At 29.6% G+C, this 23,844-nt stretch overlaps 8 protein-coding genes across 8 annotated transcripts; 6 read left to right on the plus strand and 2 right to left on the minus strand. All coding sequences in view use genetic code 12, as the record gives it.

The window, feature by feature from the left end:
• Window positions 1–24: 24 nt before the first annotated feature.
• Window positions 25–2,754, minus strand: KGF55_000238 (U6 snRNP complex subunit; the record flags this gene model as incomplete). Its single annotated transcript, XM_051757087.1, has 1 exon — window positions 25–2,754. The coding sequence occupies one exon, from the start codon at window positions 2,752–2,754 to the stop codon at window positions 25–27; it is 2,730 nt and encodes a 909-aa protein (XP_051616976.1).
• A 234-nt stretch (window positions 2,755–2,988) lies between these two features.
• On the plus strand, window positions 2,989–3,783 carry KGF55_000239 (uncharacterized protein; the record flags this gene model as incomplete). The annotated part of the gene is made up of 1 exon (XM_051757098.1): window positions 2,989–3,783. The coding sequence occupies one exon, from the start codon at window positions 2,989–2,991 to the stop codon at window positions 3,781–3,783; it is 795 nt and encodes a 264-aa protein (XP_051616977.1).
• A 190-nt stretch (window positions 3,784–3,973) lies between these two features.
• On the plus strand, window positions 3,974–6,793 carry KGF55_000240 (uncharacterized protein; the record flags this gene model as incomplete). The annotated part of the gene is made up of 1 exon (XM_051757109.1): window positions 3,974–6,793. The coding sequence occupies one exon, from the start codon at window positions 3,974–3,976 to the stop codon at window positions 6,791–6,793; it is 2,820 nt and encodes a 939-aa protein (XP_051616978.1).
• A 2,108-nt stretch (window positions 6,794–8,901) lies between these two features.
• On the plus strand, window positions 8,902–10,476 carry KGF55_000241 (uncharacterized protein; the record flags this gene model as incomplete). Its single annotated transcript, XM_051757120.1, has 1 exon — window positions 8,902–10,476. The coding sequence occupies one exon, from the start codon at window positions 8,902–8,904 to the stop codon at window positions 10,474–10,476; it is 1,575 nt and encodes a 524-aa protein (XP_051616979.1).
• Window positions 10,477–11,836: 1,360 nt separating this feature from the next.
• Window positions 11,837–12,253, plus strand: RPC19 (DNA-directed RNA polymerase core subunit; the record flags this gene model as incomplete). Its single annotated transcript, XM_051757131.1, has 1 exon — window positions 11,837–12,253. One exon carries the CDS (start codon window positions 11,837–11,839, stop codon window positions 12,251–12,253), a length of 417 nt encoding a protein of 138 aa, XP_051616980.1.
• A 410-nt stretch (window positions 12,254–12,663) lies between these two features.
• Window positions 12,664–14,913, plus strand: DBP2 (DEAD-box ATP-dependent RNA helicase; the record flags this gene model as incomplete). Its single annotated transcript, XM_051757142.1, has 2 exons — window positions 12,664–13,936; window positions 14,546–14,913. The coding sequence occupies 2 exons, from the start codon at window positions 12,664–12,666 to the stop codon at window positions 14,911–14,913; spliced, it is 1,641 nt and encodes a 546-aa protein (XP_051616981.1).
• Window positions 14,914–15,074: 161 nt separating this feature from the next.
• KGF55_000244 (uncharacterized protein) lies at window positions 15,075–18,323 on the minus strand (the record flags this gene model as incomplete). The annotated part of the gene is made up of 1 exon (XM_051757153.1): window positions 15,075–18,323. One exon carries the CDS (start codon window positions 18,321–18,323, stop codon window positions 15,075–15,077), a length of 3,249 nt encoding a protein of 1,082 aa, XP_051616982.1.
• Window positions 18,324–19,786: 1,463 nt separating this feature from the next.
• CPA2 (carbamoyl-phosphate synthase (glutamine-hydrolyzing)) lies at window positions 19,787–23,275 on the plus strand (the record flags this gene model as incomplete). Its single annotated transcript, XM_051757164.1, has 1 exon — window positions 19,787–23,275. One exon carries the CDS (start codon window positions 19,787–19,789, stop codon window positions 23,273–23,275), a length of 3,489 nt encoding a protein of 1,162 aa, XP_051616983.1.
• Window positions 23,276–23,844: the final 569 nt, after the last annotated feature.

Genomic DNA, 23,844 nt, shown 5'->3' on the forward strand with positions numbered 1-23,844 from the left:
CGTAAATTCTTCATGTTGTGCTATTTAAGTTTTTCTTCTTTTGATAGACGTGGGAATCATAGGGTATTTATTTTTTGCATTATTCAGAGGTACCATGTCTGAACTCGAAGTAGGCTTTGAAGCAGTGAAATTGATTAATTTTGTTACATCTTGTTTAGTTGTGACTTGTGTTGAAAAATTATCAATAATGATAGAGCCTCCATTTAACCCAACTCTACCGCTATCTTTAACAGATTGAAACTCAATCAAAGCTGAGTTAAGATCAGGTAACAACATTATCTTGTTGACTTTACCATAATTATTTTCTAGGTGGTTCTTTATCTGATATTGGTTTAATGAAGGGTTTAAATGAATTAATCCAATGGTCTTTAATTCATCAAAATCATCAGGTGTGTAATTAATCGGTGGCTGTTGCTTGGTGACTTTAATTGGCCTGTTCTTAAATAAAAACCCATCTTTCGACAAGGAGTCATCAACACTGTCTGCATTTTGAAATGTTATTATCGCGATACCACCATTCTGTTTCATTTTTCTCTTCTTCGTGTCATAGATAGCTTTCGGCAAAGAAATCAGATCAATTTCTCCAAATTCAGAAAATTCTTTTCTTAATTCTTCTTCCGTAATTGAAAATGCTATATTTGTAATTCTTATTTTTCGCTCAGACATCGGAGTAGTTCTTTCTTTACGTTCTTGAGGCATTGAATATTTTACTTCCCATGTCAACTCTTTGTTATTGAGATTTTCATCATTATATTTCCGACCATCAAATAAATTAATAGCATTTTGAGCATCCTCATGTCTGAGAAACTGGACATAACAAAATCTTCTTATTTTGTTTTTAGCTTGTGATGGGAATCTTATACTAACAACGGGGCCAAAACTTTCAAAAATTTCTCTTACTTGTAATTGACTTAAAGTACTAGGGTAATTGTTAACAAATAGTAAAGTTTTTTCAACTCGACTAATTCGAATTTCATTTGATCCTAAAATTTTATGGTTTCTAGTAATTGCGGAGAAAACTTCTAATTCGTTTGAAAATTCAATAACTGCTTGTTTTTCATCATTATAATGAATTATATTTATGTCCTTAATCTCTCCACAATCATTAAAAAATTTTTCAATCTCAGTTTTGGTTATATCAAGTGGTAAATTGTTTACTTGAACTGAAAATTCTTCTCTGGATCTATGGCTCTTTTCGGCTATGTCATGATTTCTTTTTCTTTCAACAGGCACGTCAACTTTTTCTGATTTTTGACGCTGCAATTTTTCTAACCAAGAATTACAACTTACAGTAGTTTGCCTATATGAATTTAAATCTCCATAGACTTGTTCATACCGCAACCATTGGTCAATCAATTTTTCCGGATTATCCAATTCGAATGATAAAGCTTTCTTCAATTGACCTCTTATCATCGGAAAATCAATATTAAATTCAACCATTGTTTGAAGTCCATAAATCCAAACCTCTGCCTCTGTGCTAAAAGTTGAGAACAAGGACTCGATCACATTCATTGCTTTTCTAACTTGATTTCGTTTTTTATAAATCAAAACTGCTAGTTTCTCAACTGAGTGAAATTCATCGTTATTCTTTATTGCATCTTCAACCAGGGTATCTAGCAAGACTTCAAGCAGTTCCATATCGTCATCAGCGTTTACTTTTTGAAATTTGAATTGAATACTTGCTAAGGGTATTTTCTTCCAATCATTGTATTCGACTGAATTTTTCAAATCTATCATGTTAATCCTATTATTTAAAGCGTTGTAGACTGTATTACCATTTGAAGGCATGGCTATGCAATTCTTAATACTTTCAGCATAAGCCGAACAAGAATTTGGGAAAGTTCTTACGTAATTTTCAAGAATTTGAGTTATAACTTTAGGATTTGTATCTTGTGATGAATATAGTGTGTTCAAAAACGCCATCCAAACTTGTTGCCGGTTGTTTGAAAAAGAAACTTCATCTTGATTTGATCTTGCAAAAATTGCCTGGATTGAAGCTAAATTTTTTTCAGTCAGATATTTCCATACTGATTCCATATACTCAATCCAAACTTCAGGAAGTTTTGAATTTTCTACTATTTGAGATTCATATTTCTCATAATATGAAGATTTTTTTTTAGCTGATGTGTAAATTTCATTACCTGCTTGTATTAACTCATCGTAGCTTTGACTTTTATGATTACTTATCAATGACGAAAACTCCTGAAAAGATTCATCTAATTTAGTTGATGGGATGCCCAACCTTTTTAAATGTAACTTGACCAAAGTATTCAAGTCAGTTGAATCATTAGATCCTAAAAAGTTTTGATAAAAATAATCCAATCCCCAATCCCAAATTATATGACCAGTTGCAAAATCATTTCCGCAAGTATATAATGACCTAAATATTAATGCTCTGTAATCTTCATCAGACAAAATACGATTTGAATTTAATTCTTTTGCTAATCTTAACCAGCTAGACCAAATAGGAACAGTTGCATAATCATCAATAATTAATTCATAAAATTTATACTCCAACCTTGATCTTTCCTCTTCATCAATGATAGAACGTATTTCAAACAACCAATTGTTTAATTCCAGTTGACGTAGTTTGAAGTGTTTAATTTTTTCGGTATAAACTTTATTAACAATTTCTGATCTATTCAGTAGGACTAGTAATTTAGATAATATTTTATCATAATTCTCAAGGGCATAACAGTTTTCATTAATCAACAAGTCAAACTCTTCATCAATTCGTTTTAAGTCATCACTCATTTATATTATGTGCATTGAATGAAGAAATTAAGTGATCAAAATGATTGCAGTAATTTCAAATAATCTTAATAAATGTTTGTCATACGTTTTAAAGTTATACCGTATAATCTTTTTGTTACACAATCTCGAAAATATTGATTTCAAGTCTTCTCATTAAAATCATCAGTTACATACCAGAACTATACCAACAACCAGTTATTGGCGATTAGGTTTCTCCCTGCTATATAATACAGAATGAATGCAAAGGTATATCTACAGTCTTACGGCTGGAATGAAGGAGAAGCTTTGCAGAAAGGTGGATTGAAAAAACCAATTTTAGTCAAACATAAAAAGGATACTAAAGGACTAGGGCATGATTCAAATAATGCAGATATGTGGTGGGAAAGACTATTTGATGGACAATTGAAAAATTTACAAGTTGAAAACAATAAAGAAAATGGTAAAGTTTCATTCAAACAAGATAATGAAGCAGTTTTGAAAAAAATAAATAAAGACATGTCTCCCCTATATAGAATGTTTGTTAAAGGTGAAGGATTACAAGGTACTGTGGGAAAAACAGAACATGTGAAAGAGGGGCATGTTGTAAATTTGACCGAGCAAGCAGCTAAAGATATTGAGAAGTTGACAAATAATTTGAAACCCAAGAACGGAGCGGAGGAGAAGATTAAGAGTAAGAAAAGCAAAGACAAATCAAAGATATCTGAAGAGAAGAGTATGAAAGAGAAATCAGATAGTAGAAAAGAGAGGAAGGAAAAGAAGAGGAGCGAGAGAAAGAAACATAAAGAGGAGAAGAAGAAGATTCACAGGAGTAAGGACGAAAAATCGATTGAATCAAATGGTTTTGCCGAATCTTGTTTAAAACCCAAGAATCAAGATAAAGAGGTGAACAAGTCGAGCAAAGACAAGACAGACTTGAGCGATGTGGAAATACCGAATGAAGACCATAGCATTCTACGAAAGCGGAAAAAAGATGGCGAAAAAAAGAAAGATAAGACGAAGTCCAAGAAAATGAAGAAGATTAGAACATGAATATACAATATAGAACACTTTAATGGCATTGAATGTAGCTGTAATTTCTTGTTAATTACAAATAGTTGGTTCTGAACTAAGTGGTAGCGCTAATTGTTACACAAATGTGTAGTTCACGATAGACCAAATTTATACTATCTAAGTAGACACACTTATACAATTGGACTAAATCTGAGTAATTAATGGTCATATGCCAAACCTTTTGGTCAGAATCAGTTGTTTGGTTATTTTGGTTTCATGGGTCAAATTTAAAACATACTCATTTCTCACATTAATTTTAGGGGTAATTTTGTGCATTGTTGGATATGTTGTTATTCTGATAATTTTCACAAACACTGACCAATCGAAAAGGAAGGTGATCAACTCCAAGTTTAAATTTACAAAACGAGATAGTTGGGAGTCTGAACTAAAGCAATTTGATCAAGATGGTGATCAATTAGAGGTTGGATTGTTAACTTCGTCAAATTCCGACAAATTAATCAGTCTATTTGATCTTATAATTAATGAATTTATTAGTTCATGGTATGACCATATCAGTTCATCTACTTTATTCAAGGATGACATTAAGATTGAATTAGTACATATAACTACGCAAATTGTCTCAAGATTGAAGAAGCTCGATTTTGCAAATTTATTAGTTACAAAATTACTACCAATATTTAACGAACATTTTCTAGAGTTCTCCAGAATGAAGAAATTTATTAACGCCCTGGGTACTTTGTCAGAGGAGCATGATGAATTATTGACTTTTTTCAATGGTGGTAGCTTACACATGGGGGTGACCACGAAGAAAACTGATATGGCGGATAGAAACTTCAATGAAAAGAAATACTTTAGAAAACAAGTCGAAAAGTTGTTATCAGTAACTTTATCTGAAAAGGAACAATCTTGTGAAATAAGTAGAATTTTTGTCACAGAGATTTTAGCTTGTACAATTCTTGATAATGTGTTCAATTTGCTATCGGAAAGTGATTTTTATAATTTGATGATTGTAAAAGTTATTGGTGATAATTTGAGAAGAAGAGATCAGGTTAAGGAGTTAAGAGCAGCATTGGCCCAGCACACTTTGTCTGGAGAGCATGATCTAACAACACTCGATAAACTAGATGGTATTCTAGATGATGAATTACAAGAAAATGTTATGATTGGAGAAAGAGCAGGACTCGAATCTATCTTAACATCTGCTAGCAAAACTAAAGAATATTATGATTTTTTATTGTCCATTGATAAAGCGTATCTACTAGAGTTTTGGCAAACAGTTGAACGAATAAAATCACCCTTGGATGACATCACTATTAACACGGAGGATTCTGATGCGATTGGGATTATTAAACAAAGATATTTTGACACCAAATTGATTGATGTGAATCAAGAAGAGTTGCAACTCCTAATGGATGTAAAATCTGGAAAATCCATATTGTACAAGATTCAGAATCGAGTATTTGATGAGTTGGTCCTAAATAATCCTCAATTTATGTCTTCAAAGTTTAACGAGACCAAAAGACATTCACAAGATGATGTATTAGCTTCTATAGAAAATACATTTTTTGATATCATGAATAATAATACAAACAAACAAGATGCAACCGATTTTGATGAAAAAGAAAATAGTGACAGGTATTCAAAATTATTCCAGGATGAGACCTTCGACGAATCCGATGATGATGAGGAAGAAGAAACATCTGACACGGATGAGTCTTTTATTGAGAAAGGTTCCGAAAGTGTGGAATTTGCTGCCCCTGGAAATCTCAATTTAGCTGAGGAGATCCCAAAAGTTGAACAAGAAATTGAAAGTTTAAAACAACAATTGTCTTACTTGGAACCTTTATTAAATAAAGCAGAACTAACAAATCATTCTTCAAAGTATAAAGTTTTACATAAATCGAAAATAGGAGTTCAAAAGGATTTGCAACTTAAGGAACTACAACTTCAACAATACATCATTCAAGAAAATGATAATAGTTTATTTGGTAAATCTAGAGTTAATATTGAGTCTTTGGTTAATGGTAATGAGAATGGAAAAGAATTTGTTTTATATATTATCGAAGTCCAAAAATTTTCAAGTGAGAATCCAGATATTATTAAAGCCGGTTGGGTAGTTGCTAGAAGATATAGTCAATTTCATAGATTAAATGGATATTTGAAAAGAAGATATCCTCAAGTTCTGAATTTAAATTTTCCAAGAAAATCAATTCTGGTTTTAAAATTTCAACAAAAAAATATAATTGATAATAGAAGGTATTTACTTGAAGTATATTTAAAAAATTTAGTTAATATACCAGAAGTTTGTGCTGATAAAGCTTTTAGATCATTCTTATCATCTGAAAATTTTCATTTAAGAAAGTTTCATCATAAATTTGATGAAAATCAACCGAAAAGATTATCAGGTTTTTTCAGTAAAAATTGGTATCTTGGCTTATCAAGCAAAGCAGTAGTCAAACCTCAAACAAATGAAGAGTTACTTGAGAATAAAAGAATAATGGAGAAAGAATTGAGACAATTTGATGAAAAGAACAATTCAAATTCTAATTCTTCTTCATCGGTTTCATTGTCAAATACCACACCAACAAAACAATCTTTTGTCAAACCTATTTGTGATATAATTATAACTGTTTTTAACTTACATTGGTTGAAAGGAAGAGCATTAGTAGTCATTTTGCAACAAGTCTTTGGTACAGCTATTGAAAATAAAGTTTATGAATTTATTTCTACTCAAACAAATCCATTAAAAATTGATGAAATATTATTATTAATTACAAATTTATTATTTCCTAATGGTAAATTTAAAGATCCACCTGAAATAAGAACAACATCTCAAAAATCAAAAACTGCCAATGAAGCAAAAATTTTATTTCATAGATATATGAATGAAAATTTTACAAAATTATTTGGAACTAATAATACAGATTTCGCATCTAACATATTATTTAAAATGATTCAAGTTGATCAATTGAATAAGCATTTATTATTTAGAGTATTTGATCAACTTGTTGATGAAATTTGTAAGTGAAAGTTTAAATTTTTGTATTAGATAGCATTAGTCTGATTTTATTGGATTTTCAATATAAATTTCAATAATAGTTATAAAAATTCGTCTTGTAGCATAAACTTCCCATTTTTTTTAATCTTCTTGGACGGTCATTAAAAGCCTATTCCGGAACTACGTTATTATTTGATTGACAATTTTGCTCAGTTAATGCTCTAATACTAAGATTCAGCTAATCAAATCTTGAGTTTTGCGAAATCCGATGTCTTCTTAGATTTTTACTTACCCCGGCTAAATTTTTTTAAAATTTAGACTAGTTCAATAAATTTTTTTCCCCCAAGCTAATGCAGAAAATGTTAAAACAGTCAAGAAATTTATATACCCCATAATAGATCTATAAAATCTTAGACTTGAGAAATTTTATAGATTAACTAAGGAACTTTTCATCCTTCTCGAAAATATATCTTGATTCTTAGGAAAATCAAATCTTGACTTATCGTAAAATACTTTGATTCAGTTTACGATGTTCAAAGCCCGATCTTGAAAATTAATTTTTCCCTCAACGTATTTTTCCATGAATTTGACTGAGAATGTAAAAATCGAATTTGTAACCAATATCTTGCCACTTTAAGAAATTAATTACAATTGACGCGTCTTAAATAGTGTGCCTATTAGATTTTATTTTTTAAATTTGAAATTGGTTATGTATACTACAGTGTTCAATTTTTGCTAATTTCATTTGACTTCGACCTGGTTCAACTTTTTCTCACTCTAGCAAATCTAAAGATTTCGCTAATACTTTTTTCCTAAAATTACTGTAATTTCAAAGAACACATTTATAAACGTTCAGTTTTCTATCAAATAAACAACCAATTTTACTTTCTCCAATTTCTCCAACAGATCTGGTGATGTATCAAAGGAGTTGCAAAAAGAGTTTACAAAATATTCTAACTTACGAAAGGTAAAACGTATCTTCATTTTACGTCATCCATATTGTAACTTAAAAAGGTCGATCAGCCCCATAATCTCCAGATTTATTCAAGAATTGTGATCATAAATAGCAAAAGGCGTATACTCAATTTTATATATGATATATCTTTGTGACCAAAGACTAATAATTTCACAACTTTATTAGTCAAAAGTTTGTAATGGTAAATTGTTGAGTTAGAGTAACAAAAATGCAATTTTTTGATTGCGAAATGATTTTCTTCGAAAAAAAAAATTCCCCCACGGAAAAATTCAAGAAAAAATAATCCAAGAAAAAAAAAATTAAGAAATTTTACTTGAATTTTAAAATTTTAATTTTTCATTAACATTTTTTACAATTATCGTACTACTAACCTAAAGTTGTTGCTACTTCTTTTGAAAAGTTCTTTTCACGATGAGTTTCAGCAACTCAAAATAAAACCAACCAAATTATTTTCTATTTGCTTACATCGTTAGTAATTCGTGATTTTTTTAAAAATTTTGTCATGATTAACAATTTAATAATTTAAAAAAATAAACGTCCGGAAAAACTTTGAAACACAAATAAGAAATTTCCACTAAACAAAGTTAAAAAAATAAAATAAAATAATAATAAGAAGAAAATGAAAACTTAATTAGCAGTATCATAAAATTGATGCTTCTTAATTACAAGCTATTAATATTTAAGTTTTAAAATAAGTCTAGCGTTCAATAACTGCTCTTTCTTATTTGATGAAAAGTCGAAAAGTCTAAAACTCCAATAGGAAGGGCGGTAGTATTCTTTTAAAATTTTAAAAATCATTGCTCATAATCTGAACTTAAATTTTATTCTCATTACCTTCTTCTTCCCCACCTTTTTTAAGAAATTTGTAGCACTTCATCTGTCTGAAATAAGATTAATTTCAATTATGCACGACAACTTAACTCGAATTGATTTCACTCAAAGAAAATATAGACTGATTAACAAGTCACAAAAATATTTTGTTTTGTTTAGTAATTCCCCCAACATGTTGCAATGTTCGTTTAGAGTATGGAGATGAATTGGTGATGTAACAATAAATAAATATTTATAAATAAAGATTTAACCCCAGATTGTTTTCAAATTTATTTTCAAGTTATTTGTTTTTAACTTTCACACTTAAGATCAAAAACTTACATCAACTATAATGTCTTCGGAAAAACCAAGTTTTTCTCATTTGGAGGATGACAAGAAAGCTCAAAGTACTCATATTGAAATAGGTTCAGATCTTAAAGGATCAGATTCAGAATTAGGACCTAGTTTTATTGAAGAAAATGAAGATTATTATGTTGATTTACCAGAATCATTACAAGATTTAACTCAAGAAGAATTAAAACGATTGGATAAAAAAACATTACGAAAAATTGATTTAAGGTTAATGACTATGTTAATCACAATTTATATTTTAAATTATATTGATAGAAATAATATTGCATCAGCACGTCTTGGTGGATTAGAAAAAGATTTAGGATTAAAAGGTAATCAATATCAAATTTGTATTTCTATATTATTCGTTGGTTATATTTTATTTCAAATCCCTTCAAATATGTTATTAAACAAATTGGGTAGACCATCAGCTTATTTGGCAGTGGTAATGACGTTATGGGGAGCAATTTCAGCTTGTACAGCAGCAGTTACATCTTTTGGGGGTCTTGTGGCAATTCGTGCAACTTTGGGTATTGTTGAGTCGGCATTTTTTTGTGCTGCTTTGATGATATTATCTTCATGGTATGATAAAAAGACTTTAGCTTCAAGGAATGCAATTTTATATGCTGGTTCATTTATTAGTTCTGCATTCAGTGGATTATTAGCAGCAGGTATTTTACAAATGGATGGACTTGGTGGTATTGAAGGTTGGAGATACTTATTCATCATTGAAGGTTGTTTAACTGTTTTGATAGCTCCATTAGCTTATTGGATTTTACCTGATACCCCATCAAATACAAAATTTTTAAATCAGCAAGAAAAGGATATTATACAATGGAAATTGAGAAGAGACTTGGGTAATGTTGATGATTCTGATAAGGAAGCTCAGGTTACTGATTGGGAAGGGTTCCTATTAGCTGTTAAAGACATAAAAATGTGGTGTCTTGCGGGAATGTTATCATTTCTCGTAGCAGCTTGTGGGGTTACCAACTTCTTCCCTACCATAGTTGGAACGCTAGGCTTTACACATACAATTACATTGGTATTAACCGCCCCTCCCTACTTAGTTGCTTGCATAGTGTGTTATCTATTCGCTAGACATGCAGACAAGACAGGGGAAAGATCCTTGCATATTATTTGTCCTATGATCTTAGCTATGATAGCTTTTATTATCGCAGTTTCAACATTGAATACAGGAGCGCGCTATTTTAGTATGATTTTAATGATTCCTTCATTATACTGCAGTTTCATCGTAATTTTAACAGCGATAAGCAATTCATGTCCTCGTCCCCCAGCTAAGCGTGCCGTGGCAATAGCTCTAGTCAATAGTCTCAGCAACACAACCCTGATTTGGAATTCGTTTCTATATGGCAGCCAAGACGGACCCAGGTTTGTGAAAGCTATGATTTGTAACATTGTTTTTTTGTGTTTGGCAATTTTTATTACAATCATTTGGAGATTCAGATTAATGGTATTGAATAATAGAATCAGCAAAGGAACAATGAATTGGGAAAAGGAATTAGGTAAAGGTAATGATGGTTCAAAAATTTCTCCAAACTTTAGATACTTATATTAGTGTGTATTTGATTTGAAATAAAATTGAAAAATTTGAATATTAAATTTCTTGATTCTCGCTTCTATTGAGCTTCTCTATTTTACTTATATCAACTGGTTCATTACTTTGGTTGTTATAATTCTTTTGCTCTATTTTTGATTTAGATATTTTTGTGAAACTTGATAATCTAAAATTCTGAAATTTTTACACCAAATAGGTCAAGTGATGCATCTTTGGTTATTAAAAACAATTTAATTTACTCCAAGCCTTGAGTTGCAACCTTTTACATCGTTTAAGCGAGGAGGAACAAAAACTCGGATCACGTTTTGCATTTATTTTGTAGTTGCATCAGATCCGCAAACATAGGGTAGATCATCAAAATCCTTATAAATTCTAAGCCATATGTTGAGGTTTGGCAGTCATGTTGAGTTCGATCTTTGCACCTAATGATTTCTCCTTGTTTAATATTGGTGATATCCTTTTGTGAGGTTAAAATTTTGAATGATGATGATATCTCGAACCAAGTAGACTAAGAGAATTCTACTCATGAACAAAACTAGTTCTCCCCATTAATATGAGTGTTTTCTTTGGTAAATGTCAAATTTTGAATGATATTGATACCTCAAGCAGACTAGTTGTGCATATGAGCATAATTCCCTTAGACCACTAAGCTTGAGCATACATCTACATGGTAATCTTACCCTGAACAGCATTTGAAAGGAATTTGTCCATTTCTCATTTGAATACCTCCGGGCTTTCTAATGTTGCACATAAACCTCCAAATACTTTTTCCAACCAAAACGTTTTTAGACGGACCAGAACCTGGTGACATTAGGCTTTTTATCTGTAAAAGAATTGCGAATGGCTGCATGAGATCTCTCTTTCAATTTTCCTTTAACTGTTTATTGGTCCATATTTCTTGAAAACCTTGGAGATTTTTTGGATAATGAATAACACCCGGTCCAATTTAAGAATCGAATGGACAAAATTTCAGCTGTTAGTTGTTTATATCGATGGTTTAATCTCCACTAATAAATTAAATTCAAAGTTTGATAAGACTCCAATGGTTAAATGAATCACTTTCAAACCCTTGCGGTTCTGATGAGTTGTCCTCCTTTCAATTTATTGCCATCACCCCTATCCATTACACAGCTTATACCATATTTTGATCCAAAAAGTTTTTATTGTGTTTAAAATCTTCAAAATGAATTTAAGTAATATACATACTTACATGTTACTGTAAAGTTAGTAAACTTTTTTTTTTTACATGTTACAAAATCAAAATCAAACCTGGTAGCCAAGCACTCAAAAAAAATTCTGCCGAAGACCAATTCAATTAATACCACACTTTGGCAAGAAGTATCCTACAGTTTCAATCAAAATGTCAGTCCAAGGAAACCCTATAGAGACAGATCGAATAGAAATCGATTCTAATAATGTTGAGGGAAAAGAATACATAACCGAAGATGAAGAAGAATCAATTTATGACGTAGATAAAATAAAACTTTTACCAGGATCATCAGAAGATGGAACAGCTGCTTCGTTTCAAATACTAGAAGAAGATCACACGTTGGGGAATGCATTACGTTATATGATTATGAAAAATCCTGAAGTTGAATTTTGTGGTTATAGTATACCTCATCCATCAGAGAAGAAATTAAATATAAGAATACAAACTTATGGTAATATAACGGCAGTTGAAGCATTCCATCAAGGTTTGGATAATTTAAGTGAATTATGTGGAGTTGTGGAAGAAAAGTTAACGGATGCTTTTAGTAAAGTAGGTGAAGTACAATAAACGGAAATGGAATAGATAGTGATAACATTGAGATAATTCGATTTGAGATGAGGTAAGAAATGAACAGGAAATGTCAGACACTGAAGTCTTCATTACTTGCCGATGGAAGAGTAGATGTTTATTTATCCCCATATGCTAATATTTAGAAGCTTTTAAACGTTGTATATACATAAGACAGAAGTATTTTCGATTTCTTCTACTCAATTCTCATATAGATAAGTATTAAGACATTATTAATTTCTTTTTCCCACGTTATTAGTTTCTGTGTTATCTAAATAATTTTAAATTTGTTATTGAGATGAACTAGGAACAAAAAAAAAAAAAAACATTTTCTTATCACTTTCTTCCTAAAAACTACAAAACAAACACGAATTAACCATCAATCAAATAGATTAATAATCAATCATACAATGTCTTATAACAATAATAACAATAGCGGTGGTTATAGAGGTGGAGCAGGTGGCTATAGCAACGGTGGATATGGAGGTAGTAGAGGTGGTTCAAGAGGTGGATACGGTGGTGGATCCAGAGATGGAGGTTACGGTGGTAGAGGTGGTGGTAGATTTAATGATCAACCAAGAGCGGAATTGCAAGCACCTCAATGGGATTTAGAAAATTTACCAAAATTTGAAAAAAATTTTTATAGTGAACATCCAAACGTTACTAATAGATCAGATAGAGAAATCGAAACATTTAGAAAAGAAAATGAAATGAGTATTGAAGGACACGATATTCCACATCCAATTACTTCATTCGATGAAGCTGGATTTCCAGATTATGTATTAGGTGAATTAAAAAATCAAGGTTTCCCAAAACCAACTGCTATTCAATGTCAAGGATGGCCAATGGCTTTAAGTGGTAGAGATATGGTTGGTATTGCAGCAACAGGTTCAGGTAAAACTTTATCTTATTGTTTACCAGGTATTGTTCACATTAATGCTCAACCATTATTAAAACCAGGTGATGGTCCAATTGTTTTAGTTTTAGCTCCTACTAGGGAATTAGCTTGTCAAATTCAAACTGAATGTAGTAAATTTGGTTCTTCATCAAGAATTAGAAATACTTGTGTTTATGGTGGTGCTCCAAAAGGACCACAAATTAGGGATTTAGCAAGAGGTGTTGAAATTTGTATTGCTACTCCAGGTAGATTAATTGATATGTTAGAAGCTGGAAAAACTAATTTGAAAAGAGTTACTTATTTAGTTTTAGATGAAGCTGATAGAATGTTAGATATGGGTTTTGAACCTCAAATTAGAAAAATTGTTGATCAAATTAGACCAGATCGTCAAACTTTAATGTGGTCTGCTACTTGGCCAAAAGAAGTTCAGAATTTAGCAAGAGATTATTTAGTTGATCCTATTCAAGTTACTATTGGTTCATTAGAATTAGCTGCTTCTCATACTATTACACAAATTGTTCAAGTCATAACGGAATATCAAAAAAGAGATATGTTAGTAAAGCAATTAGAAAGTGCATTAAATGACGCAAATTCTAAAGTTTTAGTTTTTGCATCAACAAAAAGAACTTGTGATGATGTAACAAGTTATTTGAGATCAGATGGATGGCCAGCATTAGCCATTCATGGTGATAAAGAACAACATGAAAGAGATTGGGTTTTGAAAGAGTTCAAACAAGGTTCACATTCAATTATGGTTGCAACTGATGTTGCTGCAAGAGGTATTGGTATGTATTAATTTGAGTTTTGAAATATTAACCATTATTTTTAGGAATATTTATTTTTTTTAGCTTGGCTGGTCCAAGCATTACAGGAAGTTTTTTATTTTGTCAGTTTCACAAACTAGGGATGTGAGTGAAGATGCATTGCAAAAGTGTGAATTAACATGATACACATATCAACAAAGTTTTTACAATGACGTTCTTATACGAATTATAAATTGTTTTGGTTCTATGCCTGGTGCAGTTTTTTAAAACTGTCTTGAATAAAAGGAAAATGCGTTTTTCTTGAAGATTTGAGGGCACAAGTTAACCATATAGTATAAGATAGTTGACTTGAACGAGTTAACCTTACCACATACAAAAAATGTGAAGTCATTTGAAAATTAGTTCATTGAATATGTGTATAGTTTCTTTAGTATTTTTTGTGTTTTCTTTAACTCATAAATAAACGGGTGGTTGATATGACTGATGAATGGGTTTTTGATTTTTTTTTTTTCACCCATTCATCGTAAGGTTGTATCAATTACATTAATACTGATAAACCATAACCTTTCTGTAGATTATAAAATGTTCCTGATTTCCAATTTAGATCAATTTACTAACTCTATATTTCAGATGTCAAAGGTATAACTCATGTCATCAATTATGATATGTCAAACAATATTGAAGATTATGTCCATAGAATTGGAAGAACTGGTAGAGGTGGTGCAACAGGTACAGCCATATCATTTTTCACAGAAGCTAATAAAAAATTGGGTGGAGATTTATGTAAAATTTTAAGAGAAGCTAATCAAACTATTCCTCCTGAATTACAACAATATGATAGAAGAAGTTTCGGATCACATATTAGATATGGTGCAGGAAGAGGTGGTAGAGGTAGAGGTGGATATGGAGGACGTGGAGGACGTGGTGGATTTAGAGGTGGAAGAGGTGGCTTCTCAAGTGGTTCAAATGCTGCTCCAATGGGAAACCGTCGTTTCTAAGTTGCTTTATTAACTTTATTCACTCATTTTCATATTCATTTCATTTAGCTAATATTTTTTCATTTTTATATATTGTTTTTGCTTTAATAGATTAATAAGAATTTAAGAGATTTAACAATTTTTTATTCTATAAATAATATGCATTACTTTTTTTTCCTAGTCTATCCAGATATAATTAAATTAGCAGTCATTGTATCAAATCTTTCTCTAATTAATTTAGCTTCAATTTCTAATAATTCATGATAAATAGCTTCTCCCTTTGATCCACTTTTTTTCAACATTTCTTTAAGTTTAGCTTGAGTTAATTTCCAAACTATTGAATCATTTACAGTAGTATAAGTTAATTGTCTATATTGAGAAGCATCATCTAAATCTCCAAATGCAACTAATGGTACAATTGAACAATGTAATTCTCTACCTTCAGTTTCAAATTTTACAACTGCTCTAATTAATCCTGATTCAACAATGAAAAATGAAGGTTCATCATTTAAAGTATCATAAAATTGTAAATTTTCTGGAATTTGTTCTTTAATAAAATAAGGAGCTAATATAGACCAAAATTCTTCATCTTTTGAAGATAGGCCCTGAAATGTTATCATCATTAATGGTAAAGGTTGCTTTTTAAATGAATCATTTGATGTTTGATGATATTTAATTTGAGTTTTTTGTTCATCTAAAACTGTTTTACTTGCAGCTTGGAAAACTTGTTTTGTTCTTGGTGTACCAAAATCTAATCCAAATTGACTAAAAATTTTATTACCAAATGATGTAGGTGATTGAATTTGTGCTTTGTCTTTATTGTTTGTACCTGGTACTGATCTTGATGAAGTATGTTGATGATGTGAATCAATTGGATGATGTTTCTTCAATGTTTTATAAGTTTTTAAAAATGAATTTTCACACCATTCTAATGCATAATTTAATGAGCTAAATAATTCAATTGGTGGATCATTATTATCAAATAAACCTGCATCACGTAAACCTTTTATAGTATCATCTTCATCAACCACAGAAGAAATAATTAATTGTGTTTTAAATTCATTTGTTAAATTTAAAATCCTTCTAAACCCTTCAGCTGCAGAAAAATCAATTGATATAACTCCCTTCATATCAATTATTAAATATTTTATAGGTTGTGATCTAAATTTATCATGTTCAAAAATATTTCTTACTTCTTTTTCAACTCCACCAATTGATCCAAAAAAAATTGTTCCTTGTAATTTAATTATACAAATTTGTTCACCAACATTTTTTAAAAATTCTTGTTGTTTAGGGTGTCTTAATACTGTTGATCTGGCAACATTTCCAGAATATATACCTTGAACAACTGGAGTTCTTCCAGCTTCAACAACAAATGATAAACAAGCTAATAAAATTCCAATACCTATACCAGCAACAAAATCAACTGCTCCCATAGTAACTACAATTATAATAATTGTAGTATATTCAATTGGTCTTAATCTACCCCAAGTATCCCATACTGATTCTTTAAGTAATTCATAACCTAATAAATAAATTAATGCACCAACAACACAAACAGGTATATATCCTATTACAACTGGACCAGCCATCATAACTACACCTGTTGCTATTGCTAACAAAACACCAGCACCTCTATCATCTGCTCCGGCTCTTATAAACAATACTGAATTTGTATAAACTAAATAATTTTGTATCGAACCAACTAAACCGGAAATAGCGTTTGAATAACCATGAGCAACTAATTCTCTATCAACATCAATATCATCCATTCCAATAGATACAGCTAATGCAGGTACATTAATTGGAACGTGTAATATTCCAAAAAAGGTCAATGCTAACATAGTTGGTAATTGTTTAACAATACAAAACCAATCAACTAATTTAAATTTATATAATTCATAAAATGAATACCAAGGTTGATCATCTTCAACAGCTGGGAAAACCCACCCCCATTCTCTTGCAATATTTAAATTTAAATTTGGAACTAATAAAACAATTAAATGAAAAATTATAAATACCAATATAAAATACATTGGAACTAATAATGAATTATGAATTTTATGTTGTAAAATAACTAATATTAATGCTAATATTAATGGTATTGTCCATTCTAAAAATGTAATATAATTGAAAAATAAATATTTAAAAGTTTCATAATTATAAAATAATCCACCTTCTAATCTTGAAGATACTTCTATTCCAGTTGCAACTAAGAAATATCCAACTCCTCCAATACATCCAACTAAAATATGTCTTGGGAAAAACCCAACCAATACTCCTAATTTTAGTTTCCCCAAAAGAAAAAACACTAATCCAGTAATTATTGATGATACAGCATATGAAGTAATAGTTGTTGCAATTATTGCATCATCACCTTCATTTTTCATTTGTTTTGAAATAGCTAATGCCATTGTATGAAAAAATGGAGTAACTTCAATCATTTCAGATCCAATTCCAGCTTTAAAAGCTGATCCACCTAATGAATAAACTAATTGAGATACAATACATGATACATAAAACATAGCTAATCCAGCAGGTGCTAAAGCTGCAAAAATATTATCACTTATTGGAAACATTATCATACCATAAGATAATCCATCCAAGATATTTAAAAGTGTCCCTAAAAATACTCCAGGTAGATATTGTAATGGTTTAAATATTAATTGATGTAATTTACTTGGTTGTGTTTCCTTTTCAGGTATTGTTGAAGATGAAGATTTTGCATAACCTTGAATTGATGATTCTTCATCATATTTAGTTTTCCATACATTATCATTTGGTTTATTATTTGTATAATAATTATCTGGTGAAGTAGATAATAAAGGAGTAGTACTTGAAAAAGTATTTGATGATTGCCTTCGATTTTGAATAGTTGTAGGTTTAGAAATTGAATGATCAATATTTTGATTCTCTTCTTGTATATTATAATTAGATTCATCATCAACGGGACTATTTTCATCACTATTACTATCTTCAACAACTCCAATATTTGCTAAATTTGCAGTTTGTTCATGAACTTCATTTCCAGTATTAATTTGTGGTGAATACATATTTGCAATGACACTAGGTCTATAACTCATACTAACATAACTTCTACCACCAATATCAAAATTAGAATTGTTATTATTTGGATTATTTGAATTATTATTGTAATTAAATGCTTCACTTAATGAATAATTTCTTAATCTACTATTAGTATTCTGGCTATCTTTATTCTTATAAGCAATTTTAGGTAAAGTATTCTCAATTGATGTGAACAGTTGATGATCTATATTTGAATAATGTTTTGGTGATATTGTTGTATCAGAATTTTCTACTGTGGTGGCATCTAGGAAATTCAATTTATTTTGACTATTACTACTTCCTTCTATTGTAGAATTTTTATTACTATTTCCATTTCCATATGAATTATTGAATGTGAAGCTCATTCTTTGATTTGAGCAATTTTAGATGTTGATGGAAATGTTTTGAATGTTGTACTCGTTCTAAAGATTATAATTATAATAAAATTTGAAAAATTGAAATCAATGTAGTAGTTAACAGTTTAACTAATTTTGATCTAATTATAATTAGAAATTGAATTTAATATATATTTTTAGTCCAAATAAGGTCTAAGTATCGAGACAATAATGCAGTACAAAATCTAAGTCTTGATGTCGTAATTCAGTGGTTTAAATTGGAATCAGAATATGCAGTTATTTATATATTCTGTTATTTTATAAGGTACGAAAAGTTAGGCAGTATGTACGATATATTAATACTATGTTAATATAATGAGCAAACGTGATATGAAATAGAATAATAATTCCAGTCATCTCCAGGAGATTTTACAATGTATTATTATAATTTATAATTTAAAGATTAATATCAGGTAAAGATTGAAAAAAAGTTTAATTGACTTGATATCAATATAAAATATAATAATCCAAGTGTGAAATAAACGTGTTAGAGGAAGTAGAGCTAAGGAAGGAGATTGAGTAACTTGTTCCAATTGTTAATCCTAAAACATCTCACTAATTCAATACTTGTGAAGTCTATAGCATTAAATTTATTAAAAAATACTTCAAAAATAAATTATTCAAATACGATTGCTCTTACATATGGTGTGAAAGATCTACAACTTTATCAAATCTCGTGATTAATGAAAAATTTTTCATTGAAAATCTTTTTCACAAGTGAATAAATTGTTAACTAAAAGTCCTTGAATGAATAGTTCCGATACAGGGGGTCCAAATGAAATACTTTAATTCTAATCTAATAAATTTACCTAACCATAAAGCTTTGAATGGTGGGGAAGGACTACCACATGCGAAAATGCAAAACGTTTATTTGAGTTGAGTTACAATATTGAGAAACTTAGATCGTAATTAGTGAAAGTTTAGAATACACCTACGACGCTAATTTACGTTCTAGAAACTGACCCTTCTTTCATGAGAAAAATTTTTAATGTTGCATTGCTTAAAAAAATTCGCATTATAGCCAGAATGAAACTGTAACTCAATTTACGCTCCGTATCTGAATAAGATTTGTGTCTTCAGAGATTTATTTCACCTTTTCATATGTTTTTACTCATCTGAATAACGAATACTGCAAAAATTAAGTTGACCCTTATGACTTTTTCAAAAAGAAGTCTGAACCAAGCAGCTGGTAGCATCATCTGACGTAAGAATTAAACTTTCTCATCCAATTCTTTTTTCAGTAAGTGAAAAAAAACTTAAGCGCGCTAAACTTATAATAAATGAATTTACTCATTAAAATTAGATGAAAAAATTTTTCAATACATTCACTCAGCTTATACATTGTTTATAGATCCTTTTTTTTTCATCCACACTTACCAACTTGAACTAATTTTACTATTCAATCACATTTTCATTACATCTTTCTTCCAACAATGATGTTTTTGAAAACTAACTTGAATTTAAAATTGATTTCAAATCAATTGAAAAAAATCACATCATCACCACCAAGATCATCATCACTACAACAAAAATTAATCATAAGAAACTTTTCAAAATCAATTATATATTCACATCAAATTCAAGAAAAAGAATTAAAATATGCAGGAGGAGATTTATTAAAAGCATTTAGTAATGAACATTCTGAAAATTTAGTTGATGTTTCAAAAGTTTTAGTTATTGGATCTGGTGGATTATCAATAGGTCAAGCAGGAGAATTTGATTATTCTGGTTCACAAGCAATAAAAGCTTTAAAAGAAGCAAATAAAAAATCAATATTAATTAATCCAAATATTGCAACAAATCAAACTTCTCATTCATTAGCTGATGAAATTTATTATTTACCTGTTACACCAGAATATATTACATATATAATAGAAAGAGAAAAACCAGATGGTATATTATTAACATTTGGTGGACAAACTGGTTTAAATGTTGGTGTTAAATTAGATAAAATGGGAGTTTTTGAAAGATATGGAGTTAAAGTATTGGGGACACCAATAAAAACTTTAGAAACTTCTGAAGATAGAGATTTATTTAGTCAAGCATTAAAAGAAATAAATATTCCAATTGCAGAATCAATAGCTGTTGAAAGTGTTGATGATGCTTTAAAAGCTGCTGAAACTGTTGGTTATCCAATTATAGTCAGATCTGCTTATTCATTAGGTGGATTAGGTTCAGGATTTGCAGCAAATGAAGAAGAATTAAGAAATTTATCTGCTCAATCTTTAAGTTTAGCTCCTCAAATTTTAGTTGAAAAATCTTTAAAAGGTTGGAAAGAAGTTGAATATGAAGTTGTACGTGATAGAGTTGATAATTGTATTACTGTTTGTAATATGGAAAATTTTGACCCATTGGGTATACATACTGGTGATTCAATAGTTGTTGCACCATCTCAAACTTTATCAGATGAAGAATATCATTTATTAAGATCTGCTGCAATTAAAATTATAAGACATTTAGGAGTTGTTGGTGAATGTAATGTTCAATATGCTTTACAACCAGATGGTTTAGATTATAGAGTTATTGAAGTTAATGCAAGATTATCACGTTCTTCTGCATTAGCTTCAAAAGCAACTGGTTATCCATTAGCTTATACTGCTGCAAAAATTGCTTTAGGTCATACATTACCACAATTACCAAATCCTGTAACAAGAACAACATCAGCAAATTTTGAACCATCATTAGATTATATGGTTACAAAAATTCCAAGATGGGATTTATCAAAATTTCAACATGTTAAAAGAGATATTGGATCAGCAATGAAATCAGTTGGTGAAGTTATGGCAATTGGTAGAAACTTTGAAGAAAGTTTTCAAAAAGCTATTAGACAAATTGATCCTTCATATATTGGATTTCAAGGTGATAAATTCGAAAATTTAGATGAAAGTTTGAAAAATCCAACTGATAGAAGATGGTTAGCTGTTGGACAAGCTTTATTACACGAAAATTATTCAGTTGATAAAGTTCATGATTTAACAAAAATTGATAAATGGTTTCTTTATAAATTAATGAATATCGTTAATATGTATAGAGAATTAGAATCAGTTGGTGAATTATCAAATATAAATAGTGATTTAATGAGTCGTGCTAAAAAATTAGGATTTTCAGATAAACAAATTGGAATTTGTGTTGGTGCTGATGAATTAGAAGTTAGAAAAATTAGAAAATCATTTGGCATAATACCATTTGTTAAAAAAATTGATACATTAGCTGCTGAATTTCCAGCAAATACAAATTATTTATATACAACTTATAATGCAACAAGTTCAGATATTGATTTTGAAGATAAAGGTACAATGGTATTAGGTTCAGGAGTTTATAGAATTGGATCATCTGTTGAATTTGATTGGTGTGCTGTTTCAACTGCAAGAGCATTAAGAGAAAATGGTCAAAAAACTATTATGATAAATTATAATCCAGAAACTGTTTCAACTGATTTTGATGAAGTTGATAGATTATATTTTGAAGAATTAAGTTTAGAAAGAGTTTTAGATATTTATGAATTAGAAAATGCTTCCGGGGTTGTTGTATCAGTTGGTGGACAATTACCTCAAAATATTGCATTAAGTTTACAAAATAACGGATGTAATGTATTAGGTACAAATCCAGAAGATATTGATAAAGCAGAAGATCGTCATAAATTTTCACAAATTTTAGATTCAATTGGAGTTGATCAACCAAGTTGGAAAGAATTAACATCAATTGAAGAAGCTGAAAAATTTGCTGATGAAGTTGGTTATCCAGTATTAGTTCGTCCTTCATATGTTTTATCAGGAGCTGCAATGTCAGTTATAAACAACAAGAATGAATTAGATTCAAAATTATCAAATGCTTCAAAAGTTTCAAGAGATTATCCAGTTGTTATATCGAAATTTATTCAAGGTGCACAAGAAATTGATATTGATGCAGTTGCAAATGAAGGCGAGGTATTAGTTCATGCAATTTCAGAACATGTTGAAAATGCAGGAGTTCATTCTGGTGATGCAACATTAATTTTACCACCACAAAATTTATCACAAACTTTATTAGATAGATTAAAAATTATAACTGATAAAGTAGCAGAAGCATGGAAAATTACTGGACCATTTAATATGCAAATTATAAAAAATGATAAAAATGGTGAATTAAATGATTCAAATTGTGAATTAAAAGTTATTGAATGTAATATTAGGGCATCAAGATCTTTCCCATTTGTTTCAAAAGTTTTAGGATTAAATTTTATTGATATTGCAGTAAAATCTTTAATTAAAAAGGATGTTCCTGAACCAATTAATCTAATGAATAAAAAATATAATCATGTTGCAACAAAAGTACCACAATTTTCATTTACAAGATTAGCAGGAGCAGATCCATTTTTAGGAGTTGAAATGGCATCAACAGGAGAAGTTGCATGTTTTGGAAAAGATCTTTTGGAAGCTTATTGGACAACTATACAATCAACAATGAATTTTAATTTACCATTACCAGGAACAGGAATATTATTTGGAGGAGATTTAAACAATTCAAAATTAGGTAATGTTGCAAAAGAATTAAGTGGATTAGGTTATAAATTTTATACAGCAAATGAAAAAGTATCAAATTATTTAAAAGATTATGTATCAGAACCAATTGAAGTTATTGAATTCCCCAAAACTGATAAAAGAGCTCTTAGAGAAATTTTTCAAGATAAACAAATTGGTGCAGTATTTAATTTAGCATTTGAAAGAGCAAAAGATTTATTAGATGAAGATTATGTTATGAGAAGAAATGCTATAGATTTTGCTATACCATTATTTAATGAACCAAATACTTCACAATTATTTGCTTTATGTTTAAAAAATAAAATTAATGATAAAATAAAATTTGATGAAATTCCTGAATCATTTGTTATACCTGAAGAAGTTAAAAGATGGAGTGAATTTATTGGTGGAAAACCAGTATAGGGAAGCATATATAGAGTTATAAATTAAAAAATAGCACATACATAAGTAATAAACATTTATTAGATTTGGATTTGATACCTATTTAATATTTCATTAATTCTGAAACATGAAATCTCATATATGTAAAGTCAAACCGATTCGTATTTATAAATTAACACAAAATTATTAGATATAGTATCTTTCACATGATATTTGTATTTCTAATTATATACAGTACTTACTTATCTAATTTATTTAGTATCACACGACTAATTATATTTAATAGTATTACGATATTTAATGATTGGAATAACTTTTTACTTATAAATAGAGCGCTTAATTATGAACCCGTGATTTTAATATAATAAGCTAGAGAAATAATAATAGGAGACCAAAAATAATGTTGGAATCAATCGGATAAATGATATACCATTCTAACGAAATAGGGATTGGTGTCTTCAAAGTATTTAGGACTAATCGGTTGACATTTAAACAAGACTTCTACCTATGCTTCAATTGAGTTGTATGGTTATCAGTAGTAACTAACATATTTTATCTATATAACGTAACTGAAAAATCATTTTTTACCA

Source organism: Candida pseudojiufengensis, assembly GCF_024610245.1.
Source record: "Candida pseudojiufengensis strain CBS 10847 chromosome Unknown scaffold6, whole genome shotgun sequence".
Classification (NCBI taxonomy): Eukaryota; Fungi; Ascomycota; class Pichiomycetes; order Serinales; family Debaryomycetaceae; genus Lodderomyces; species Lodderomyces pseudojiufengensis.